Raw genomic sequence first — 25379 nt, forward strand, 5'->3', positions numbered from 1 at the left:
ACAAGAGTAGTCATTTTATTAATTTAAATACAGTATGTGAAGAGAACTGTCAAAATAGTTTGAAAATTGTTTAAATTCATCATGCTGTCATAGGAGCCACGACAATGGAAAAGTCTATGTATCCCGCTCCAAAAATATGCAGTTTTGGTTAATAAATAACATTCCTACCAAAAAAATACAAACTTGAGTAAATATCTTGGTTTCCCTAAATAGATAATCAGCTCTTCAAATAAATTCAAGTGCAGTAGTACCCCAAAATGTATCCATACCTAGTACTCTCCTCCCTTATTGGCTTTGAAGGGATAACAAACAGGATTATGTGCATATCTGTCTTTCTTTGTTCTAAATCTCAGATTTTGGTTGTGATATTTGTAAATAGCTCCAGCAGAGACTAAGATAGCAATGAAAGCAATGCATCAACATTTGTCTTTTCTTGCTTTAATCCACCACTACAGGCAGATGTAGAATGCTGCTTTCATGGCTTAATAAAACTGAATCATTTTTTTATTAATATTTTGTACTAGAGCTTTTTGTTTTCCTTTTCAATCCTTGGGGGACAGACAATTTAACAATAAAATAACCAGCCAACAACTTTATATTCTTCCTCTACAACCAGGGTCCTTACAAATGGTCTGGATTCCCTGTATTTAGCCTTGTGTGATTTAAGCAATATATTTTTCATAAATATATATATATATATATATACTGTATCCATTCGTGTCACAGCTGTTTATCCCCTGCATGTCGGATTGAGTCTGCAATGTTATTTGTATATATGGTTGCAATACATTTTAATAAATGATACACCTTTTAATAAAAAAATATTAGAAAAAAAATCACAATAGTTTATTAATGATTATCAAAGAACATAATTATCATTGATTAAGCAACTCTTACTTTCCATTATTATTACATTATAACTTCAATTGGTCATTCAGTCTTCACAGACCTGATGCTGATAATTGTGTACAAAGAGTTTCATGTCATTTAATTGTTGACTAGGCTGAGCAAGACACACCAGCATCCTCATTATGTTTGCAGTTAGTTTTTTCCCATCCTGGAAATCGACAATCAAAAATCGAAGTCTCTCGTCCTGAACATGTAACATCATCCATCAGTATTTTCCCAGTACCTAAAACAAATACAGAACATTTTAAGAAAGCAACAACCTGAAACTTTAAATGTTTGTAAATAAACCTATTGAGCCTTGGGTTTTATTTATTTCAAACTATTTGGAACTGAAACACTTGGGGCCTGATTTTCCACTCTGGGCTATTTCTTTATGTAATACGTGTAATATGGAAGGGGCGATCAGTCTGAAATTTTCCCATAGGGGAAAATAAAGGTCTTGCTTTACCATTTGTTACTCTTTTGGGCCCTTTTCCCATGATTCCATCTAGAAACACTTTCTACTTAAGACACAGAATTAATTAAATAATTCATTTACATGTAGGTCTCAAATTTCCAATTTGAAAAACCACCACTTCTTGGTAAACCTGTATTTGCTTGTATAATGATATGTTGTTTGTACCAGTTAGAGAAGAAACATTTTATTATATTATTTCAGTCCTACACTTCTGAAGTGGCAGTAAAATACAATACCGTAGTTACTGAGAAAGCATAGAAGAGCTGCAATGGCTTTTGAGGGTTAGAACTTGACCATTTATTCGGATAAAGTAGAACAGGTTTACTAATCACACATCTAGCTACATGAATCCAAAGCTGTACCACCCTTATATTGTTAGTGTTGTGCAGCGAAGTGATTACACTACTAGTGGTACAAATATCCGAATATCAGAACGAACATTTTTTACATGTATTCAAAGACAAAAAAAAAAAAATGTCCTCTAGAAATTACACAATTGCTAAAAAATACGTATCACAACATGTTTTGCCCTGCACCAATTTTCCACCTAGCCTGAATTTGCATGACAGATTCTGAAGTGGAAAAATATCTCTGTCTATATATATATATATATATATATATATATATATATATGTTTATAGACAAAGCCTGCCTACTTTCCACCTTGCCACCTTTGTTGAGAACAGGGGTCAGCGGCAACACAAAGCAAGGCACAACCCTTATGGAAAAAACATATATTTTTAAATATAAGGTAGAAAAGTATGATCCTTTTATGTTTCATATATAGAAATTGGCCCCTTTTTTATATATTTAAAATATACGGGATATATTTAAAATATATTTTAGTCTGTAATCTATATATTTATTTTATATGTTGAAAATATATGGTGCACCATATATATATTCATTAGTCTGTAATCCTGTGGTGGAGTGTCCCGCCCCTATTTATTATTATTTGTATTTTTGTTTGTGGGGCGGGTTAAAAGCGCCGCGTCTTTTATTATTATATTTAAAAACCCCGTGAGGATGCATGGCTGATCAGCTACTGATTATTTAACTAGCTGACAGTCATGCATCCTTACCAAACGCGTGCAGACTCTGGCCGAGGGATAATAAGATAATTAACAACTAGTTAATCCCTCGGCCAGAGTATATAAACCTGCAGCTCTCTGCACTTGGGGGAGTGTTGAGGAGAGTACGGGAGAGCGGAGAGAGAAAGAGCGCAAGGAGAATAAGAAAATTAACAATTGCTAAAACGTGCTGGATTAGCCAGCACGACACTTACTTGTTTGTTTGTTTATTCGTTTGGCCCTTGTGCCTTTTTGTTTTGTGTTTTGTTTAAATCTTTTGTTTATTAATAAATACGCTGAGTGCCATTACACTCAGCTTCAACCGCCCATCCACTGTTTGGTTTCAGTTACTTCCTGGTCCGTGACGTCACAAATCCATATCAAATAAATAAATGCATTACATTATATCACATATATTTTAAATATATAAAAAAGGGGCCAATTTCTATATATGAAAAATATAAGGATCATACTTTTCTACCATATATTAAAAATATATGTTTGTTCCATAAGTGAAGGAGGCAGCAACCGGTGTGTCTAAGGTCTAAATCTACTGCTGCCCTGCCACACTTGCACTGCTTGTGTTGAATGCAGATTGGTAGCTTAAGCAACGGTTTCATAGATGACCTCAACCTGCCCTTTCATTAACAAAAATGCAAGACATTAAAAAAGCCCCTAATTTCAAACAAATTTAAACAGCTCCTTAGTACTGTAAAGCTTAACTGAATGTCACTGTGGAACAAAGACATAACACAACTGGTGTATTTTGATTGAATTCCCCAAGGTAAGGTTTGTCATTAAGTTAGATCTCCTAATTTATGAACTCTATATTTATAATTACCTTGCCCAAAAGCAGCATGTAAGAAAACTTTAACAACTTTGCTGTATCCAAGCATTTTACAAACAACAAGCCCATCCAGGACATCCCATCTATCATCACAAATGGTTCCCCATGCCCCTTCATGCAGTACTTCCACTCTGCCTTGGTTTGGTGTAGATCCATTTACCAGTCGTACAGAAACTGGGCGCCCTGGACAAAACAAATGCAAAATAATTCCCCATGAGCATAAACCTAAAAGCACCACCTATTACTGAAATATTCAAGAAATGGACTGCCACGTAGGTCTAGGGCTACTGTGGAACTATTTTGGGACTTGCCTGGTAGAGCTGTAAGTTATGTTTTGCTGTAAATGTAACTTCTTAACAGTACTTATACATTCTTAAAGGTACATACTCCATTTTGGCTGTGCTACTGAAGGTTATTTCTTGGTAGTTGTTTACCCATATGTTATGAAACTTTGCATGAGGAAGTTACAGTATATTTTAATTCATAGTACTGACACCCACTTGCAATTTATACCATTAAAGCTTTGTTACTGTTGGTACTATAGATATACTGTGTGCTGTCCTATATGACTTCTCTTACCTGCAGGTGCTGCTGTGCCTTAAGAAAACAGGGAAAAAATAACAAAACGTTACATTTCCGACATTAAGAACTTGATTAATTGGACATGTTCAGTATATATATATATATATATATATATATATATATATATATATATATATATACTGTATCAATACAATTTACCTGGTTCCCCTTTCTGCCCCTTTGATCCTTGTGATCCAGGAAGACCAGGAAGACCTGAAAAATCCAATACAATTATTTGCATTCTTTATTTTTTAATAAAGATACACTGTTTGCAAAGTTTAAAGTACTCTACATGTTTGGACATGTGTTCTTAATTACTGTCCCCCTCCACCTCCTCCTCCCCTGCCCCAAAAATGAAATGGTTTATTTTACCACATAAAAGTTTAAAGATTTTAATAATGTAACTAAAGTACCTCTCTCCCCTTTTGGACCAGCAGCTCCTAAAACAAACACAATTAATTATTAGGTTTTATACAGTAGTGTGACAGAAATCGAATGATTCTTGGGAATAGAATACCCTGGACTAAATGGCATGACAGTTTATTCCCAGGGTTAGGTGGAAGTCAGCCATCTAGTAAGGGGGCAAAGCTACGGTATACAAACTCAATGACGCGGACGGGAAACGGCGTGGCATCCGCGGATTGGAGGGGTGGATGCGCTCGTTGATCAAGGGGTCATGGGTGACATTATAAAAAGAGGACGTAGTGATGTGATCTGTTCCTTTGTGAATGGTTATTTTAAAGGACCAGAAGGAGAATGTGAAACGTGAGTGTTTTGTTTGTTTTTAATAATACTGTTTGTAATTATTTGGATGGCTAACACGATCCAGAGCTGTCGCCAAAGGCCAGCACTAAACCCGGATCAACAACACTGCACTTTGTTTGCACTAAAGAACTGTATTCACCACGAGCATTAGAGCATGCACTGTGGACTGGTGTTTGTGTTTATGTATGTGTTACGTGTGGGTGAACTAAAAACGACACTGTTATTATTTCGGGGCCAACCCGAGGATTACAAATAAGCAATACACGCCGCTGTATTGCTTCATTACCATTGTTATTATTTACTGTTGTTTTGCCATCAAGCTATTGGATTTAAAAAACCATTAAACAACATTGCACCTGGACTATAATTGTCTGTCTGTTTATTGATCACCTGCACCTGCATACTGCTAACCACTTTGCCACACGTGGTATCAGAACACGGGATGGATCACGCATGACTTGCAGCGCTGCTGGGGGCGCTGGACAGCAGACAGGAGGCTGTGGAAAGATGGAGAGGAGTGGTACACGGTGCTGGTTGAGAGGGTCGGTCTGGCGATCCATACCACGGTACTAATGGCACCAGTGATGATGGCCCCAAAGGCGAGGGCACAGCAGAGGATGGCCCTGAGGCTTACCTGGTCACTTTCGAGCAGCTGGCTACCACCGCGTCATGGCCCAGAATGCACTGGGCGAGCCAGCTAGGATCCTGCCTGATCGGGGAGGCTAAGGTAGCTTACCAGGCCATGACGGACACCGAAGCCGCTGACTACAACCTGGTAAAGCGAGCCATCCTACGCCGGCTCAACATCCCCAGATACACGCCCCAGGGTGGTTGTGCAGCAGTTGTGTGACCACATGGTGCACTGGCTAAGCCCCGCCCAGAAAACAGGTTTCCAAATGGGTGAAGCAATAGCAGTGGAGCAATTCTGTCATGTGGTTGGCACCGAAACACAGGTGTGGATACGGCGCCACAACCCCACCACCCTGGAAGCAGCAATAAAACTGGCTGAGGATTTTGAGGACTCCCTGGTCTCAGCCAACACCAGCATGCTCACAGGTCCCGTCCATCGGAGCAGCTGTACACCACCTCCTCTCTCTGCTCCACCTACAACACTGGGACAGAGCTCCTAGATCTCCGGCGCCAATGGGCAACCTTGCCTCCTCTTCATGGAGGTCAAGGTTGGCCCCCAGTGGGGCTAGAGCTGCTGCCCCGGCACCATTGCCATACCAGCAACGGGACAGACAAATAACCAATGTTTCCTCCTTCCCCCCTATCTGTTCTAGATGTAATTAACAGGGACACCAGGCCAGGTCATGCCCATCGACGATGGAGTGTGACATGGCGATGTGCAATTGGGCATCTGAAGTGGGCAAACAAGGGGAAAATGTATTGATAATGCAGTTTTGGGTAAGGTGAAAGCCCATGCATTTGTGGACACCCGGTGTGGGTATACCTTAATTAAGGCAGCTCTCTTGGGCGGTGTGTCGTGGCAGCCATGAGGCTAGGTGGCGATCTCCTGCGTCCATGGAGATACGGCGACATACCCCACCCTAAAAGTATATTTATCAGTAGGACCAATAAAATGCCACCTAGTAGTTGGGGTGGCAGAAAGGCTAAAATTATAAAGAATTGGTCAAATTAATGGCATAAATGTGGCACAGAAGAAAAAGGGAAATAATTGGTAATATTTTTCACTTTCAAACTGAAATGTTTTCCCCCATTTTTCGTCCAAGAAAAACAAATAAAGAGAGACGGATACGAAAATGGGAGGGGGCATTAATGAGACAAGGCTGGGGTTTGGTGGGAGAATGCTCCAGTGGTAACAAACGCCAGTCAAAGGGGGTCGGAACGCACTGTGACTGAGAGTGCGAGGTTACTGGGCCATCTAGGGCTGATGTTACTCCCGCCCCTCTCTAAAAACTGTTATTAGCAAATTAACAGTTTCACCCAGAAAAGTGTGACAACCCATATGTAGGTGAAAAATAGATTTAAATTAACTTTAAAAGAAAAAGAAACAAAAGAAACATACCAACATTTATTAAGTTTTATTAATGATACAACTACAATGTGAATACATGAGCTGTTTGTGTCATACCTGGGTTCCCAGGAGATCCAGGGAGTCCTTGGCCCTTTTCCCCTTTGAGTCCCGCAATACCACGCAAACCTGAAAAGTAAAGCAATTTTGCTCAGTATTGCACAAACACTATTCCTAATATAGCACAGATAGTACATTATTAAGTCACAGATTAGAAAATAAAGATATTGTTTATAGTACTTGCCTGGCTGTCCTGGATAGCCATTATGTCCTCTATCACCCATGTCCCCTTTCTGCCCTCTTGGACCAGGAGGACCTGCAGAAAAGAAGATACAATTTTCCCAATAATCACAATAAACACTTGGGGGGACATGTATCAACATCGACCGACTCAGCGCTAAATTGGCGGAGTGTAAAGTACTGCTCTGCCGCTGCACAAATTTGACCCCATCCCGAATGTATTAACTGGCACAAAATTAAGGCACAGAGTAAGCTGCCACATTTAAATGCTTAACTGTGCTACGCCGGTGCTCAAAATGGGCTACAGATAGCACAGATTAACAGACTAATCTGAAAAAAAGGAGCCTCCACTCCAAATGGGCTACCTCAATTGAACAATAGGTAGATCATTTGGAGAGGCAGAAATGACAGTTAAAAATGGGCTAACCTGTGTTTTAAATAAAATGTACAGGTTTTAACCCACTAAAGCCAGGGTAGCTCATATAGAGAGGCAGAAACAACCCTGTGTGGACTAAGTGTCTTGACTTTATATTATATTATTATTATACAACGCATAAAAGCAAATATACATAATGAAAAGGATAACTTAATGAATCAACTTTATTATACAATGAATACAAACAATTGTACACAATGAAATAGCTGGTATCGAGTTATAATTTAATTCTCAGGAAGATCAAAAAGGGTAATGCGGACTCTAAATATTATTATTTGTTTATTTAGCAGACGCCTTTATCCAAGGCGACTTACAGAGACTAGGGTGTGTGAACTATGCATCAGTTGCAGAGTCACTTACAATTACATCTCACCCGAAAGATGGAGCACAAGGAGGTTAAGTGACTTGCTCAGGGTCAGGCAATGAGTCAGCGGCTGAGGTGGGATTTGAACCGGGGACCTCCTGGTTATAAGCCCTTTTCTTTATACTCTCCCTTCTTCTCAGTACTCTCCCTCTGTTCCTGGGTTGTTCAGGAAGGTTAGGAGCCTGCACTCTCCATCGCAAGAAGCACGTTATGACTGCTGCCATGATGCTCTTTCTTATTTGTGGACCCTTTTAGAGTCGACGCAGCTGTTCGGTCGCTTCATAAATCTAATTTTAATATCACAGACACAAATACGCCCCACGTATAATTTGCCTATGCATATAATTAAGGCTTGACACATATTAAAGTGCATGACTAATGAGCAGCGGAGTGCATTGCACAGCAGAACGTATTTTGGTGGTGTGAACATGGCCTTAACTTGCCAAAAGAGTCACGATACATACGGGGCAATTTTAAGGCCGGAGTAAACTCGCCGCTATGGCCTTAATGCTGTTGCAAACGCTTGATACATGACCCCCTTGTTTTCTTTCCTGGGAAAATTATTATATGCAAGCAAAATGAATCATTAATTATGTAAAGCTCTAATGTAATTTTAACTGGTGTCTTTTCTTATTTTTACTAAGTTTTTTTTTAGTAAACAGCTTTGGAAATAACCCCAAATGTATTGTATTTACCTTGAATTTTGGTTATATTATTTAGAGCCAGTGAATGCTCCCAGTCCTTCAGTCTCAGGTCCTCAGTGACATTATTTAAAATGTCTATTTCTTGTTTCATATTGGCATCCATATTTATCTGTTTTTCTTCCAAGTGTCTTGCAGCCATGGTCACATTTAGAAAAGCCATATTCAGTTGAATAATGTCCTGTTAATTGAGTTGCAATTATATAAATATATAGGGTTGATTTTTTTTTGTTTCATCAAACTAAGAAAATAACTACAGCAGACCCTGTGGTAATTTGTTTGGAATAATGACAGTAATCAGGTACCATAATAAAAATTCCTTGTCTATTTTTTATATAAGAATAACAGCAGCAGCTATAAATGTTTTACACACTTATCATAGAACTGTGATATTGATGTTTGGTTTTCGCAGCTACTATAAGTATGCATTTCAGATTATAGTTTAACTAGACTGGGTTTGGATTAAGAAAGATTATTTCTTCTAGTATTATTTGGTAGGGCTATAAATTATCAATCTTTTTAGCAACAGCCTAGGTGCTGAAATGTTGAAAGCTTATAGAGGGCACAGAGCTCAATTTACACCCTAAAAGGTAAAATGTACAGAATTACATTTAGCTAAATGTTTTACACTTAAATCAAAATATATGCTTCAGTCAATTAATACTGTGGAAAACCAGTTTCTAGTTACTGTAATTCACAGTGTTTTATGTTTTACCTGTTGGTGAATGAAGATGTCCCCCATACAGCTGCTATTCACAGACTTTACTGTGTCCAGAACACCACGGATATCATCTTCAAAGATATTAATACGATTTGATAAATCCTGAAGATTTTGTTCATTCATTTTTATCTGAGAAATCAGAGGGTTCATGTTGTGCTCTATTATATATGTCAGCTGTTCACTCTTCATATTCAGTTGTTGGATTTTACCCTCCATGAGAGATAAGGAACTGTTTATTGAGTCCTCTAAGAGGGTAACGTTGTCAGTTAGAGTTTGAATATTCTGGGCAAGTACTTTCAGGGAGTCAGAGTTGGTTTCATCCTGCCAGACTCTTTCACCAACACTATTTTCTCCAATTTGTTTAGATACACTGCCTCTGGCCTCCATATCGGAAATGCTCGTCTGACTTTCATACAGTTGCACTGTACATTAAAACAAGAAAACAACAACAACAACAACAACAGTTACCAGTGTGTAGATAAACTTAATAAAAACAAACAACATGCAATTTTACACCACTGTAAGTAATTCCACTTTACTTCTTCAGTATACATTACTTTATGTAAGTACTATCAACAGAACAGTCTTTTATTTCTAAACACTTATATATACTGTATATATATTTTTTTACCTGTTACATAGACAGTCCCTGCCAGGATGCAGAGAACGATCACATAGAGTGCAATTATAGCAATTTTCATGGAATTCAGCTTTTTTCTAATCTCAACAGCGGTGTCCTTTCCAAGATCTAAAATATACACAAAAACACACAGGGGTTATTTTCAAAGGATATCCGCTGGAGGGTAGTCTTATACCCATTTTCCACTGGCACATCTGATCCTGGAGGGCTCGGTACGGTACGGGTATGGGTGGTTCTCCACTGGCTATTTGTCAAGCCGAGTGAGAACCAACCCTTGAAACTCTGGCCTTACAAGACATCTGAATCCGCCTGCGAGCCATGCCGGTGGTGGGGTTAAGGCTTTTCATCATTACACTGCATCAGTCAGTACACTCCAGAAAGAAAAACAACAAACATGGCAGGCAGCGAGTGTGATGAGAGAAAAGTACAGCCTTGGGACCCTGAGGAAGTGCAGGCTGTAGTTTCTCTGTGGGCAGATAGAAGTGTTCAGAAAGATCTGGAGTCGTGTGTCAGAAATGAAAAAGCTTATGCCTGAATTTCTGCCGATTTGAAGCAAATGGACATAAACTATGGGTTTAACTCACACACTCAAAAACACAAAATTCCACCAAATTTCTCATCCTTGACCTTTATTATATATATAAAGAAAAAACTTATACAAATATAGTCGAACAAAATACTGTACATCTGTACCATACATACAACTATGGCCCTGGCGCGACTCGGTTGTACAGTGGAAAAGAGGCATTATACGCCATTATTTTGACCGTTTTTTCTGCACCTCTTTTTCCCACCGTTTTTGTATTTTCTAAAGCTGCAGAAAACCAGTTAGCTTTCTGCCTGCTTCAGAATGGTCAGTACATATACATACCAGTATAAAAAGAGTGAAAGCACTTCAGGTCGAGTCACCCTGACTTTCAACATGGATCCTATGTTAGTAGTAGCTGATATTATTGTGGTGAAACAACAACATCCAAGGAGAAGGGAGAGAGTTTATAGACTGCTTCATTTAAGGTAAATAATCCATGTTTTGCATTTGGAAGCAGTGGAATAATGTTTAGTGGGGGTGCTGAAAGCCTTATTGCAAGCTAGCTTCTTTAACGTGTCCGCTTTTTGACCAACTCTGAGAACACCTGATTTTTAGTCCTGTGCAAATCTTGCTAAAGCCGGTGTTCTAATAAACTGGAATAATGTATCTCTAAACAAAACTATGTAGCCCATACAAATTATAGAAAAACATCACCACTTGAAATTGGTAAACGTTTCAGACAAAAGTGTGTCAAGGCAGAGAGAGAGAGAGAGAGAGAGAGAGAGAGAGAGAGAGAGAGAGAGAGAGAGGAATTAATTGAAATCCTTTAATATGCATTTTTTTTAGCCTATAAGTTACGGAACAGCATATATTGTCTATAAATAAATGTTTGGGAAATGTGTGTATGCATTCTTCCTACATATTTTTTATGGGGAGGGAGCCAGTGCTGTACTATCAGTTTCTTTGCCGCTGTCAATCCAGCAAGCCAAATTTTCCACTGGCGCTAAAACATCATTAAGTCATCATAAGTAATAGTACAACTGGATCTAATGGCAAGTCTCCCCCAGTTATGTTGGACAGTATAGATGTCACTCGGCCCCAAAATGAACTAACCTCTGGACATTCCCAAAGTATGTGCACTAACGTGCCAGGTGTTTTAAGAGAACAGAGGTTACTAAGTGGGTCTGATGTGATTCCCAGTGGGCAGGATTTTCAAAAATGTGTAAATGATAACAACAAATTGTTATGTAGCACTGATTTCCAAGAGGCCATTATGCCTATCTAGTTATTAAATAATAATGCTAACGTTATTTACGAAATTATGTTGATTTATGAAATAATGTTAATATCTTAACGAGCAGTGCTTCTTGCGACTATTTCTTTTGTTTGCGTGGGAATTTAAAAGCAAATTTGTGTTAATTATCATAATTTATCAGGAGTTAATTTGCACTTGGAAAAGGAGGGTTTTAATTAACGAAAGACTATAACTCACCTTGAAACAGAAATTTAACAAACCGTGGCTATGATGCAGATGATACAGAGACTACCTACATAATTCAGTATTTGTAGTTATGAAAATATTTTTGACTTTTATATACTTGTGGTTATGAATGAGATTTGTTCACTTGTTTTAACAATTTGTAACCTTAAGCCCGGAACACACTGCCCGATGACATCGCAGGAAGGGATGCATGGATGCATAAAGTACAGTGGCAATGGGGCTAAAGGATAAGGCTATGGCAGTAATAAATATCTACAATTTTGGCTAGAACTTAATGCGATGTGATCGTGAAAACCACATATGACTGGAGACATGCATGTATTCTCTCTCTCTATTAAACACATACACACATACATACATACACACATGGTATTCCATTGGTTTGTATATAAATTATGTCCATGCCGATATTTTATGAAAACAAGACCTGACACCCCCACATTGTACTTTTTAACTATTAGACAAAATATTTACAGAATACTTAAACATTTCTGCTATAATCATGATTAATTTATTATTAATAGCATTATCATTAAATTATACCAAATCACGTTTGATTTACACTGTGTCGCCCAAATGCTTATAAAGTCAGCAAAAACATATTTTCCTTTGTTTTAAATAAAAACATGATTTGGTATAGTTTAATTATAATGCTATTAATGATTAACAAATCATGCAGCATGGTTCTAATAGCAGTTGTCAGTGTTATGTAAACATTATGTCTAATAGTTAAAAAGTGCAATATGGGGTTTGCTTTCAAAAGATATCGCCATGGACCTGTCGGATTAATTTATTTATAGCCTACAATCGTACATACTAAAATACATACAAAAGTAGATGTCAACATAACAAAATACATTTCAACCAATATACATAGATAGCTTCCCCCCTGACCCATTTATTATTATTTATTTTTAAAATCTGTGCCCTACAATTTTTACCCACACACCAGATAATCGCAAATCAGCATTGTATATGTGAAGTGTTCTAAATAAATGTACATTCTGCATGACAAATGCACAATTTTAAATTAAGTTTACAAATTCTACACAAAATAGTCACATTATTTTTTATTTCATTTCCGTTTGGCTGCTGCTAGCAGGTGAGAGAGCCGTCTCGCTGTATGCTAGTACTAGTTTCCATAACAGCAAATTATGCTTCAATTAATTTTTCTTGATCTCGTTACATGCATTTTGATTAACAAGTTCCCCTTATTTAGTCATTGAGACAGGAAGTGATGTACGTGACCTGCGATAATTAAGCTTTTTAATGAGACATGTGTTCATTAACGACTTCATCGACTCAATTTCAAAGCATTAACGGATTGATTTAATTAACACATTTCGTTTGAAAATCACTTGCTACTAAAGCTCTCGTTACTATAACACGAGTTCGATAAAATAACACTGGTTTTTGAAAATCCTGCCCAGTATCTCTTATGAGGCGTCCAGTATGTCCTGTGGCACAATTTGAAATTAATTATCTGATGATTAGGATTTTTTGACACATTAAACATATTATGCCAGATTATATCCTAATCAATTGGCCCATCCTCTGAGGTTAGATCTTTTTTCCCATATTTTGATACAAGCCAGTAGCTTATATGAAGCTTTTAGCAGATGTGAGTATATCACAGAGACCAGCCCTCTAGAGGCAGTTCCTGAGACCCAGTCTATTATACTATGCACTTTAAGTTCCGATCCCCAGAGAACCCCATAAGCACGCAGAGCAGAGCACAGTCTAAGATATAAAAAAGATGACCCTAGTAAATTGAAAACTGAAAAAATTTCAGAGCTTTTTGAGATGTTATAGTAATAAAATAATGACTTGGATCGCATTATTGAGGAGTTTGGTGATAAAACAAGTGATCAGGAGATGATTCATCAGTATTCACGACTAGGTATGTGAAAAATACAGCGAACAAGGGGTGGGGCTGGGCTGGAGATGCAGTACTGAGTGTCCTGTTGATGTCCAGTGCCTTTTAAACCTGTTTTACTGTGAAAAAATACTGTTAAACAGCGCTTGTAAAATAAACTGCGCATGTGAAAATAAATTGGACCTGACGCGCCTGAGACATGCTGAATAAACAGACCACAAAGGGCTAAAAGTCATACTACCTGTGGGATTCATCAACTGAGTTATGCAAATCACTGCAAGCTATATATATATATATATATATATACAGTGCCTATAGTAAGTTTTCACCCCCCTTGGACGTTTTCACAGTTTGTTGTGTTACAACCTGAAATCTTGATGCATTTAAATGGGATTTCTTTTCCTTTGATTTACACAAAGGAAAAAAAAGAAATCAATTAAAAATAAAAACCTGAAAAGTCTTCATTAGATAAGTATTCGCCCCCTTTGCTATGACACTCCTAAATAAGCTCAGGTGCAACCAATTGTCTTCAGAATGCACACAATAAGTTAAATATAGTCCATCTGTGTGCAATAAAAGTGGTTTACATGATTTCAGATTAAATACATCTGTCTCTGTAAGGTCCCATAGTTGGGTAGTGCATTCAAAGCAAAGATACTACCACGAAGACCAAGGAGCTTTCAAAACAACTCCGGGATAAAGTTGTGGAAAGGCACAGATCAGGGGAGGGGTATAAAAAGATTTCAAAGACATTGAATATCCTTTGGAGCACAGTCAAGTCGATTATTAAGAAGTGGCAGGTATACGACACCACCCAGAATCTGCCTAGAGCAGGCCGTCCTCCCAAACTGAGCAGCCGGGTAAGAAGGGCATTGGTCAGAGAAGCCAGCAAGAGGCCAATGACAACTCTGAAAGACCTACAGCGTTCCATGGCTGAGATGGAAGAAACAGTCCATGTGTCAACAGTAGCTCAGGAGCTGCTAATGAACAGGTGTTTAAGAACGACCCTGGATCGCTTACATTCTGATTTCCAGGCTGACGTGCACCGGAAGCAAGAAGGAGCTGCTCAACAGAGAATCAGGGCACTGTTCGTATATTTAGTCCACAATTTTTTTAATTGATTTATTTACATTTTTTATAGCACCTTTAACCAAGGAGCTTTACAAATTTAGACAAAATGGTACAATCAAGAATACTGGGTGAAAAAAGAATGCAAGTTATTGGGCTGGGGTGGAGAGATACAGATTAGTTGCTAGTATGAAAGCAGAGGGCCAGAGGACCATGGAGAGATTTGTACACAAGGGTAAGGAATTTGAACAGGCAACGATAATAGACAGGGAGCCAGTGTAGCTGGAGGAGGAGACGTGAGGTATGGAAGGAGCGGTGGAGTTTGAATATGATATGGGCAGAGGGGAATGGAATAAGGGACAAGGGAGGGAATGAGATGATGGGTTCCTGCTACCATTTTGGAAGTAGTGTGGCAACTGCCACATAAATGGTGTCAAAAATACATAATTTTCTGTTCTTTAATTAAGATGGATTAAATCTGGCCAGTTTAAAATAGATTGTTCGTTTCTGCCGTATTTACAACTTTCATCTCCTGTTTGGTTTAGTTGCCCAGGCTTGAGGGGGGATTTTTCAGGGTTCATTGTATTATGATGATTATTATTTCTGTTTGAAAGCTCTTCTATTATGCCAGTTACAGTCATTTGTCTTCATTGAAGCCACCTGGTTTCAGGTGATGAAAGAGAGTATTACGAGAAATGGGGGAGTGGCTTTGAAGGAGAGCGGATTTGTGTTCGCAGGAAGCAATAGTTAGGTAGAGAGAAGTGTGGTCCACTTTCTTTTTTGCTTTTAAAATAATAAAGCGTATTTAGAAACAATGTCATTTTTTCTGGAACAGTGCTGAGCTAACCTGTCACAAACACAATTCTGGGGTGCTGTTCGTTTCTTTTTTTATCTGAATGGTTTCAAACTGGGGAAACGGAGATCGATTCACAACCAAGGAACAACATGCAGCTGATGATGTAACACAATTTTTGTTCCTGGGTAGTAAGTGTTATTTCCTAATTGCTTATGCCTCAAAAGTATAGAAAATGGCTATTATTCCCCACAAACTTTGCTTTTTTGACCAGGACAGTGATATTTTGAAATGTACCTATTTCCAATGAGAAAATGGGCGAATTTGTGTCTTTTCGTTCACATAAAGTCAGAAAAAAACAACATATGAATCCAAATTAACATGTATTTATACTAAAGTAATACAAAAATGACTACAAAAGATTTTGAAGTGAGTAGTTTTTCGAGATTTACGATTATACTGTAAATCACTTTCACGATTCAGCCCCCAAATGTAGTCTCCCATCATGTTCTCGTTATACTGTCCTTGGTAGCGGCGTTCAAAGTCCAGTATATCCTGGTGGAAGCGCCCGCCTTGCTCCTCCGAGTACGCTCCCATGTTCTCCTTGAATTTATCAAGATGATCATCAAGGATATGGACTTTGAGGGACATCCTACGGCCCATTGTGCCGTAGTTCTTCACCAGAGTCTCAACCAGCTCCACATAGTTTTCGGCCTTGTGATTGCCCAGGAAGCCCCGAACCACTGCGACAAAGCTGTTCCAAGCCGCTTTCTCCTTACTAGTGAGCTTCTTGGGGAATTCATTGCACTCCAGGATCTTCTTTATCTGTGGTCCGACGAAGACACCGGCTTTGACCTTTGTCTCAGACAGCTTAGGGAAGAAGTCTTGAAGGTACTTGAAGGCTGCCGACTCCTTGAGCTCTGACAAATTGTTTCATAAGGCCCAATTTGATGTGCAGCGGTGGCATCAGCACCTTCCGGGTGTCCACCAGTGGCTCCCACTTGACGTTGTTGCTCCCCACAGAGAACTCGGTCCGCTGTGGCCAGTCCCGCCTGTGGTAGTGCGCCTTGGTGTCCCTGCTGTCCCAAAGGCAAAGATAGCAGGGAAACTTGGTAAAACCGCCTTGGAGACCCATCAGGAATGCCACCATTTTGAAGTCTCAAAATGCGTCTGCCGGATGCTTGCAGCCTCTTGATGCCATCTCAGAAAAATGCAGATATGTATCCACTTAGGCAGCTGGAACTAAACTGAACTGGTGGGCTTAAGGCCCCTGTATTTATACTACTATTTATATTACTGGAAAGTTCTAGAAAGTTCTAGAAGTTACTCCAAGTTTACTCAGCACTGAATCTATCTGGAATGTTCTGGAAAATAGGTAAATTTCAAAATATCACTGTCCTGGTCACATAAGCAAAGTTTGTGGGGAATAATAGCCATTTTCTATACTTTTGAGGCATAAGCAATTAGGAAATAACACTTACTACCCAGGAACCAAAAAAAAAAAAAAATTTGTTACACGGTGTCATCAGACACATGGGAGGAGCGGTGAGTCTGTTAAATATTTTCTTTTACGGTGGACATTGCTGGATCATAATTGTTTTTTATTCATAGTACTATGAGTTATGAGTGTTTGTTTTGATACTTTATTTTTTCTTGAAATCCATTTTTTGCAAGTTTGTTTGTTTTTGGAGAAGAATGATTGACTTTGCTTGGTTTTCTTTTTTTCTTTTGCAATAGAACTTTGTAGCTCATTAATTTACATGGACTGGTTTCCTTTATATCAATGCTCTTTTGTTTTTGCTTTGAATTATACGTTTGTGTGCAATATTTTACTAGCAGTCTCCAGTGTTAATGAGGTTATTTTAGGTGTTGTTATATCTTTGCCGTGATATATCTTACTATTTCACTCAGTTCCAAAATACACATACAGTATATATGTATACACTATATGCATTGCATTGAGCTACAGTTTCTTATAGGGTACTTATGTTTAAGAGATATAATTCCTTTACATTGATATGTTATGCATTGTACTGCTCTAGAGTTTTTTGTCATTGTTAAAAAGTTACTAATGATAAAAAAAACTCTGAAATCGGTTAGTTTTGGCTTTTGTCTTAAAAGGCTGGTTGTTACAGAATTTGTGGCCCATACGGGGATCTGGGTTACGTTAAGAGTTGTGTGTTATTGTTTATAGACCTTTTATTGTGGTGCTTTATTTTTTTTAAATGTCAGTGTTAGGAAGTGACATTAAATGTTGAGCATTTTGATTTTGCTGCGGGTCCGTTTATAACCAGACGAGAACCAGTGTCAGAGTTGATTGATTCACTGGATGGGCTTTATATAGGTATGTAACAGGGCAAGCAGCCCTGTACATTGATTTGTTTATTTTATTTTAGAACGGGGGTTCCCCCTCCGCCCCTGTGTTATTTTGTGTTTGTTTATGTATTTTAAATGACGGCGAGCGCCGCGGGGTTTGTTATTATTTTGCATTTTGACGGCGTAGCTGATTTGTTTTGTAGCGTGGATGGGTAGTCCCATCCACAGTAGTAATTAAACTTGTGCAGAAGGTGGCCATCTCCCAAATTAATTAAGTGATTCATTTTGTTGCTAATTGGGAGATGGTCACCTGAATATAAAAAGCCTGCAGCTCTCCATGTTCCGGGTGGGTGTTTTAGGAGCGGAGAGAGAGTGAGAGGAGTGACAGAGAGAAAACAAGGGTAAAATTAACATTGGAACAGTGAAGGCAATCTGCCCAGCCTGACCTGTGTTTTATTTATTTTGTGTGCGTGATCTGTTTTTGTTAAACCTTTTTATTTTGCTCTGTGAGCACAGTGTTTTGTGTTTGAATATTTTATTTATTTTTGTATTATTTAAATAAAATGGCACCGCCGTGTCCTTTTTGTTGCAACTGCAGTATTGGTGTTAGTTTATTTCCGTGCCTGCTCCTGCCGTGACGTCACCACTCAGCCACCCTGTCACAAGGTAATTTAGAAAAAGCAGAAAGAGAAGAGGCAGAAGATACCCTGTCCCAACTGGAAGATGAAGGGGTGTTAGATCAAGCCCTTAATTTATCAGTTGCTGTAAACCAAGTCCCAGAAAAGCCAGATTAATAGGGAAGAGTCATTAAGAGGCTATATTGATCAGAGATTTGAGAACGTAGAAAATTATGTAAAAACTGCCCTTGCTAAGCTGGAGAGGTCTGTGGTGAAATGTTTGCTCCGTAGAGAAAAAGTATGGCGGGAGGAAATGAAGAAACAAAAGAGGCTAGTACACCCTGCGTGTCATTTGGACCATCGCTAGCATTTCCTCTAACCCAACCGGCAGTGTTACATGCCAGAGAGGAGGAACATCAAACCACGGCATCAATACAAAGAGAGAATACCAGTAGGATGACTGGCAAGCTCCCCATTCGAATTTTTAGCCCTGCGTCCATTGTCTGATGTTGAAATAAGTGCTACCCTCTCTTCATTTCTTAAGGGACCAGCCAAGAGTTGGTGGTTGGCTGAATGGCAGAACATAAAGAACTGGAGTCAGTTTAAAACTATATCCTTGAAAGCATTTTTACCTGACGATTTTCAAATCATGATTGAAGACAAGCTCTGTGACAGAGTACAACCGCCAGGGGAAGACATATGAGATTTTGCCTATGATTATTGCGCTCTCTGCATAAAGTGGAAATCTGATATGGAAGAAACAGAAGTAATACGCAGGATATTAAACAATTGCAATCCAAAGCTTGCCAGCTCACTGCGTGGGGCCATCACTTCTGTTGCTGAACTCGTAAGAGTTGGAACGATGGTGGAGAGATTGGTCGGTTCAAAAAGAATATTGGGGTAAAGTCAACAGCCAGTGAATGGAACATTCAGACAAGAGGGGAGCTAAAGGTTTTATAAAAAAGCAATGAGACGAAGGAGTGTTGCAAAGCGTGGAGATTCCAAAAGATGACAATATGAATTTTTTAAATCTTCTGGTCGTTCAGATCGGCGTGGGAATGAAGAATCAACTCTGGCAACAGATTTGGAAACCTGATGAGTCGCTCATACCACGTGAGGAGCAAGCTTTCGTCCTGGCAGATGGACGCATTTATGGTGCTGTGGGGAAGACCTGCCTGCTATATAATTTTCATGGTGTAAGATGGAAAATTGACACCTGTTTCAACAACATCTAATTTTCTTTTTGGTTTTGGGGCTTGATTTCCTTCAGAGAACTAATACAAAAATTGACACAGAAAATCCTATCACATTCGACAGCAAGACAGCTATAAATATTGTCCATTCCTTGTGAAGGCAGAGTGGGAGGCAGTCTGGTATGCACAACGAAGCTCTATACCACCTAACCACTTCAAACTACGTTGCTGACTGTAAGAGAAGAATCCTTGTCCCAGGAGCCGGTGCAGAAACTGATAGAACAGTGGCCGTCTGTGTGTACTTCCAATCTGGGAATGACAACAGTGACTAAACATTCTATCATTACTACTGATGAAGTTCCCATACATAGTAAGGCTTACCGTGCATCGCCACTCAAGAAAGAATTGATTGAGCAACACTTGAAGATGAAGGAGAAAAATCTCATAGAACCATCATCTTCAGCATGGGCAGCTCCAGTAGTGCTTGTTCCTAAAAAAGATGGCACTTACAGGTTTTCTGTGGACCATCGGCGTTTGAATGCAAAAACTGTGTTTGATGCTTATCCCATGCCCCGAGTGCATGACATTCTAGAGTCTCTGAGTGGCGCTGGAGTCTTTAGCACACTTGACTTATGCTCTGGTTATTGGCAGGTTGCTATGGCTGAAAGTAACAAACAGAAGACCGCATTTATTGCTCCATTTGGACTTTATCAATTCAAGGTTATGCCAGCTGCTACTTTTCAGAGGTTAATGGAGCATGTTTTGGGAGAATTGAAGGGCAATTGCTGTTTTGTCTACATTGACGACATTATCATTTATTCACCAAATAATCAAGAACGTGTTTTTAAAAAAATTATTTCAAGCCCAACTGTGGCAATGTGCCCCGCCCCTGTGTGCATTTCTGTGTTATATGTTGTATGTAGTGTGTTAATCTTGGTGTATTTTAGTTGGTACACGGGATATAATGTGGGTAATGAGCACAAGTGTTTAAATTGTATTTAGGCACGGGGATTGCACTTCACTTCATGTGCATTTAAAGTATTTAATAATATGTTACACAGAATTGGTTCACGTGCTGGGATTCAAGTGAATAATTAAATAGTAATTGAATCCCGGCATAACAGTATATATAGCTGCACAAAGCACTCACTCGGGGTTGTGTGTTCGTGAGAGGAGAACGGGTGTGGAGAAGGAGGTAAAGTAAACTAAAAGAAACTAGAAAATAATAATTGCTACAACGTGCTGGAAACACCAGCACTGTACTTGTTTGTCTGTTCGTCCAATGTTTGTTTAACCCTTTGCGGTCCATTGTCGGACCTGGTCCGACATTGCAATTATTCCTATCCGGTCCATTGTCGGACCCTGTCCGACATCATCAAAAAAACGCAAAAAATGGGTTTCTAGTCGTTTTTTCTCCGGAAAAAGCCGAGAAAACCATTCAATGGCCGAGTGGGAGCGACAGGAGCCGAGACAAGCCGATTTTACAAAAAAAAAAAAAAAAAAAAAATGGTGTATCTCATGAATAGTCATTCTTGCTATTGGCATCCCATATGGGTGGTCATAAGGAAACAAGCTGGATGTTACTGTATCAGCGCACAGAGACTATCACAGACATTTGCAGAGCTTTTTTGAGCTTTTTTGAGTAATAAAATAATGACTTGGATTGCATTATTGAGGAGTTTGGTGATAAAACGAGTGATCAGGAGATGATTGATCGGTATGTACGACTATTATTATTATTATTTATTTATTATCATATGTGAAAGCCATAGCGAACGAAAGGGTGGGGTGGGGCTGGAGATGCCTAGTGAGTGCTTTGTTGATATGCAGGACCTTTTAAACCCATTTGACTGTGAAAAAAAATACTTTTAAACAGCGCGTCTAAAATTAACTGCACGTGTGAAAATAAATTGGACCTGACGCGCACTTAATAAATGGACTGCAAAGGGTTAAGTGTTAGTCCGTTTTGTTTGTCTATTTATTTTGGCCGCATGTGCCTTGTCCTTTTTTCTGGTTCAACCTTTTTATTTTCTGTGTGTTATTAAAACACTGAGCACAACATCGTCTCAGTTTCACTCACCACTACTGTCTGTCTGTGTACTCCTTTCTGGTCTGACATCATCACTAGAGCTAGCCTGTCACACCATCTTACTCTTAACATGGAGAACTGTGAGTTCTTTAAGAAATTGCATACGTTCCTAGAACACATTGTCTCTGAAGAGGGAGTCCATGTAGATTTTGACATGGTCAGTGCCATTCAATGGTATGCAGATACCAGGAGGTATCATAAATGTATTCCACAATTCGCCGATAGAGCTGCCCGACTGAAATAATCTAAAAAGAAAAGGAGAGCTGTGGGAATGGACATCAGCCTGTGAAGCTAGTTTTGAAGACCTCAAGAAAGCTCTTCAATCACCAGATGTGTTGGCCCACCCAGACCTAACTCTGCCTTTTCGGATTTATATTGATGCCAGTGAGGTAGGGCTAGGTGCTGTCCTAACACAGATGCATCACGCCTTCTTAACAGGGCTGAAAAAAACTACTTCTGAGAAGGAATGCCTAGCGGTTGTCTGTGCTGTGGAAAAATGGAGGCATTATTTGGAAGGTCCTCATTTTGAACTAGTCACTGATCATCCTGCTTTGCCATGGGCTTTTAATACACCCAAAGCATCTTCCTGGTTGACTAGATGGACATTGAGACTGCAGCAATTTAATTTCACTGTTCTTTACTTTTATTTTAGGTGTTGTTTTATCTTTGCTGTAATATCTCTTACTATTTCATTCGGTTCCAAAATACACACACACACACACACACACACACACACACACACACATATATATATATATATATATATATATATATATATATATATATATACACACACTATATGCATTGCACTGAGCAACAGTTTCTTATGAGAGATATAATTGCTTCATTTACAGTGATATGTTATGCTTTGTACTGCTTTGTGGTATTGTTAAAAAGTTACTAAAGATAAAACACTCTCTCCCACAAACATTTGGTCCCATTATTCGCTGTAAATCAGGCATTAACTATCTGTTTTTGAAATCGATTAGTTTTGGCTTGTGTCTTAAAAGGCTGGTTGACCTGATGGTCAAGCCCATCGCTGCCACATGGATCAGCTCAGAAGATGGACAAATAAAACTGTTGATACACCACTGCCAGCCCAGCAGTTACCTGAGGGTTCAAACCGTGCATCGCCAGGGAGATTTGTTTGCCCACCGGTTGTGGAGTCAGCACCACCCATGTCGATGCAATCAGAGGAAGCCCCAGACCCTTTTATATTGATGCTTAAGAAAAAAAGGGCTTGTAACCAAGAGGTCCCCGGTTCAAATCCCACCTCAGCCACTGACTCATTGTGTGACCCTGAGCAAGTCACTTAACCTCCTTGTGCTCTGTCTTTCAGGTGAGACGTAGTTGTCAGTGACTCTGCAGCTGATGCATAGTTCACATACCCTAGTCTCTGTAAGTTCCCTTGGATAAGGGTGTCTGCTAAATAAATAAACTCTCATTTTAAGCACTGAGCCCGACAACTCTGTGACCCAGTTGCCAAAGAGTTTGCCCTAAACGACTGGGGGACTATGTGAACTGGGGGGAAGGGGTGTGATGTACTGAAAGTGCTGATAGCATTTGGGGAATATGTTTATGTGTTAGTCGGCAATGCCCCTAACATGCGCTTCAGAGCTAATGCTGAAACACATGGAGCTGTAACTGTTCGCTGGCACCCTGGTTCTGATGCTGAAATAAACAAGTTAAAAGCTGACCTGTTAAAAGCAAACCAAAAAAACACACAATAGTATTGTATACTGCCTGTGGTATACAAATACTGTATGTACTGTACCATACTGATAGTGTCAGTTACATTAACATTATACTTACCAGTAAACAAAGACACTTCAGAATCATCTAACTGGTCCTGTGTATTGTCCATAAATGTGATCTGTTCTGTATCTTCAGATGATCTCTTCCACTTTGCCATTTTGCAAATAAAATACACTTTCTGAAAAAAAAATACAAGTTTAATTATGTGTTCGAGCAGAAAATGCATTGCTCTTTATAGTGTCCATATTTGGACAGTGTTGCTACAACGTGTGAATGTTAACTGCCAAACAGATTTTTTTTTATGATTTTCCAACATGCTAATGTTCTCAAGGGCATTGTTCATGGCTGATTTCTGTGGAAGGAAAAATGATAATGCTGCAGAAACATTTATAAATGCTTATTTTCCAATCAGAAGGCAAAATGTACCAGCAATGGTAGCTAATTACCTATCATATCAGATTCAGATTATGGTAATTTTGCAGCTTAATTTATTGTAATTCATTTTTTATTAATCTTTTTTTTTTTTTTTTTAAATGAACTCAAAAAATCTGAACTAGAAAATGTGAACACTATAGGGTACATCATGATCATGGACAACAGAGACAGTTACAATTGGAGGCTTCTTTAGGATTTTGCTAAACCCTACAATAATTTACATGATCTATACAGTTCACATTGCTTAATAATTAGATGAAATCAATGCTTAAGGCACACCGACTGTGTTAAAGTGTTGTCCAACTATATTATTAGTTGCAGTGAACATAATGAAAACATATTGAATACATTTAGTTGTTTTCTTTCCAGTTTGTAACACCCTTTATAGGTGCTATGGCCAAATTCACTACTCTCTTTTATTCTCATGCCGTTTTCCACTATTGCCAGATTATTACATGTGTCTTTACTGTAGCTCTGCTGTTACTACTGTTTAACTTATCCACATAAGATTATATTTAAGGGTCTCCTGAAAAACATAAAGCAGTATATTTACCCCTTTTTGATTTGTTCTGCTACACCTAATACTGTATCTGTAATATGAATAGGGCTCTTCGTTTTGGGGTTTTACTTTTGATCACGTGATTTTCCCTTTTTTTTTTTTAGCCAACTCTGTTCAATTAAACTCTTGGAAACGTGTTGATTGAGACTATGATTCTGTTTCATTGATAATGTAAAAAAACGCAGCTCCTTATTTTTTATTCAAACCAAACGCAAACAGCAAATGAAGTTAAATTGAGTTAATTAATTTGTAATTAAGAGGAAATTATTATTTGAAAAACAGTTATAACACATTTGCAACAAGTCATTAAGATTTTAAATCCGGTAAAAACTATTTAACTGAACTGGCTTTTTGTGTTCGGTTTGATTTAAAAATAAGGAGATTTTTACATTATCAATGAAACAGAATTATAGTCTCAATCAAGTTACAGGAGACAAAACTTAAGTGAACTTGTTTCACAATCAACGCTTTTCCAAGAGTTTAAGAGTCGCCTCAATATAACTTTAAAGAGACATCATGTGACCAAAAATAAAACACGAAACGAAGAGCCCTAAATATGAATATTTCAGCTCAATTGATTGGAAAGTATAAAAAAGAACATAAATAAATAATATGTTGTCAAAAGACAAAAACACTGTTTTACAAGGAAGAAATATTATACTTTGGTAAATGATATATTACAAACCTAAATTTGTATATAAGTACAGAAAAAAAGAATTTGATTGAAGTCCCTAGCACACACATACACAAATATACTTATATATATTAAATAAAGGTTATGCATTTTTTACCTGAGCTGCCACTTTAAATGTTGTCTGCCTGGTTTATAAACACTTCCAGTTTTAAAGGAGCTAAGAGAATATTCTGAAAAATCACTATTG

General features: G+C 38.5%; 1 protein-coding gene across 1 annotated transcript; it reads right to left on the reverse strand.

The window, feature by feature from the left end:
• Nucleotides 1-25379, reverse strand: LOC117409597 (macrophage scavenger receptor types I and II-like). The gene is made up of 12 exons (XM_058997775.1): nt 25290-25379; nt 23562-23682; nt 9759-9875; nt 9122-9549; nt 8401-8587; nt 6910-6981; nt 6726-6794; nt 4279-4305; nt 4025-4078; nt 3863-3880; nt 3278-3466; nt 1-1132 (listed from the first exon to the last, which is right to left on the reverse strand). The coding sequence occupies exons 2-12, from the start codon at nt 23659-23661 to the stop codon at nt 999-1001; spliced, it is 1395 nt and encodes a 464-aa protein (XP_058853758.1). The 5' UTR covers nt 23662-23682; nt 25290-25379; the 3' UTR covers nt 1-998.

This window comes from Acipenser ruthenus, chromosome 2 (assembly GCF_902713425.1).
Source record: "Acipenser ruthenus chromosome 2, fAciRut3.2 maternal haplotype, whole genome shotgun sequence".
Classification (NCBI taxonomy): Eukaryota; Metazoa; Chordata; class Actinopteri; order Acipenseriformes; family Acipenseridae; genus Acipenser; species Acipenser ruthenus.

Bases quoted from the DNA above. Each gene is read 5' to 3' on its own strand.
- LOC117409597 (XM_058997775.1), bottom strand. From the start codon at position 23,661: ATGGCAAAGTGGAAGAGATCATCTGAAGATACAGAACAGATCACATTT. The intron at 6,982-8,400 runs GTAAATACAATA...TCTTTTCTGCAG, and splicing joins TAATATAACCAAAATTCAAG to GTCCTCCTGGTCCAAGAGGG. The intron at 4,079-4,278 runs GTACTTTAGTTA...TGGATTTTTCAG, and splicing joins TGGTCCAAAAGGGGAGAGAG to GTCTTCCTGGTCTTCCTGGA.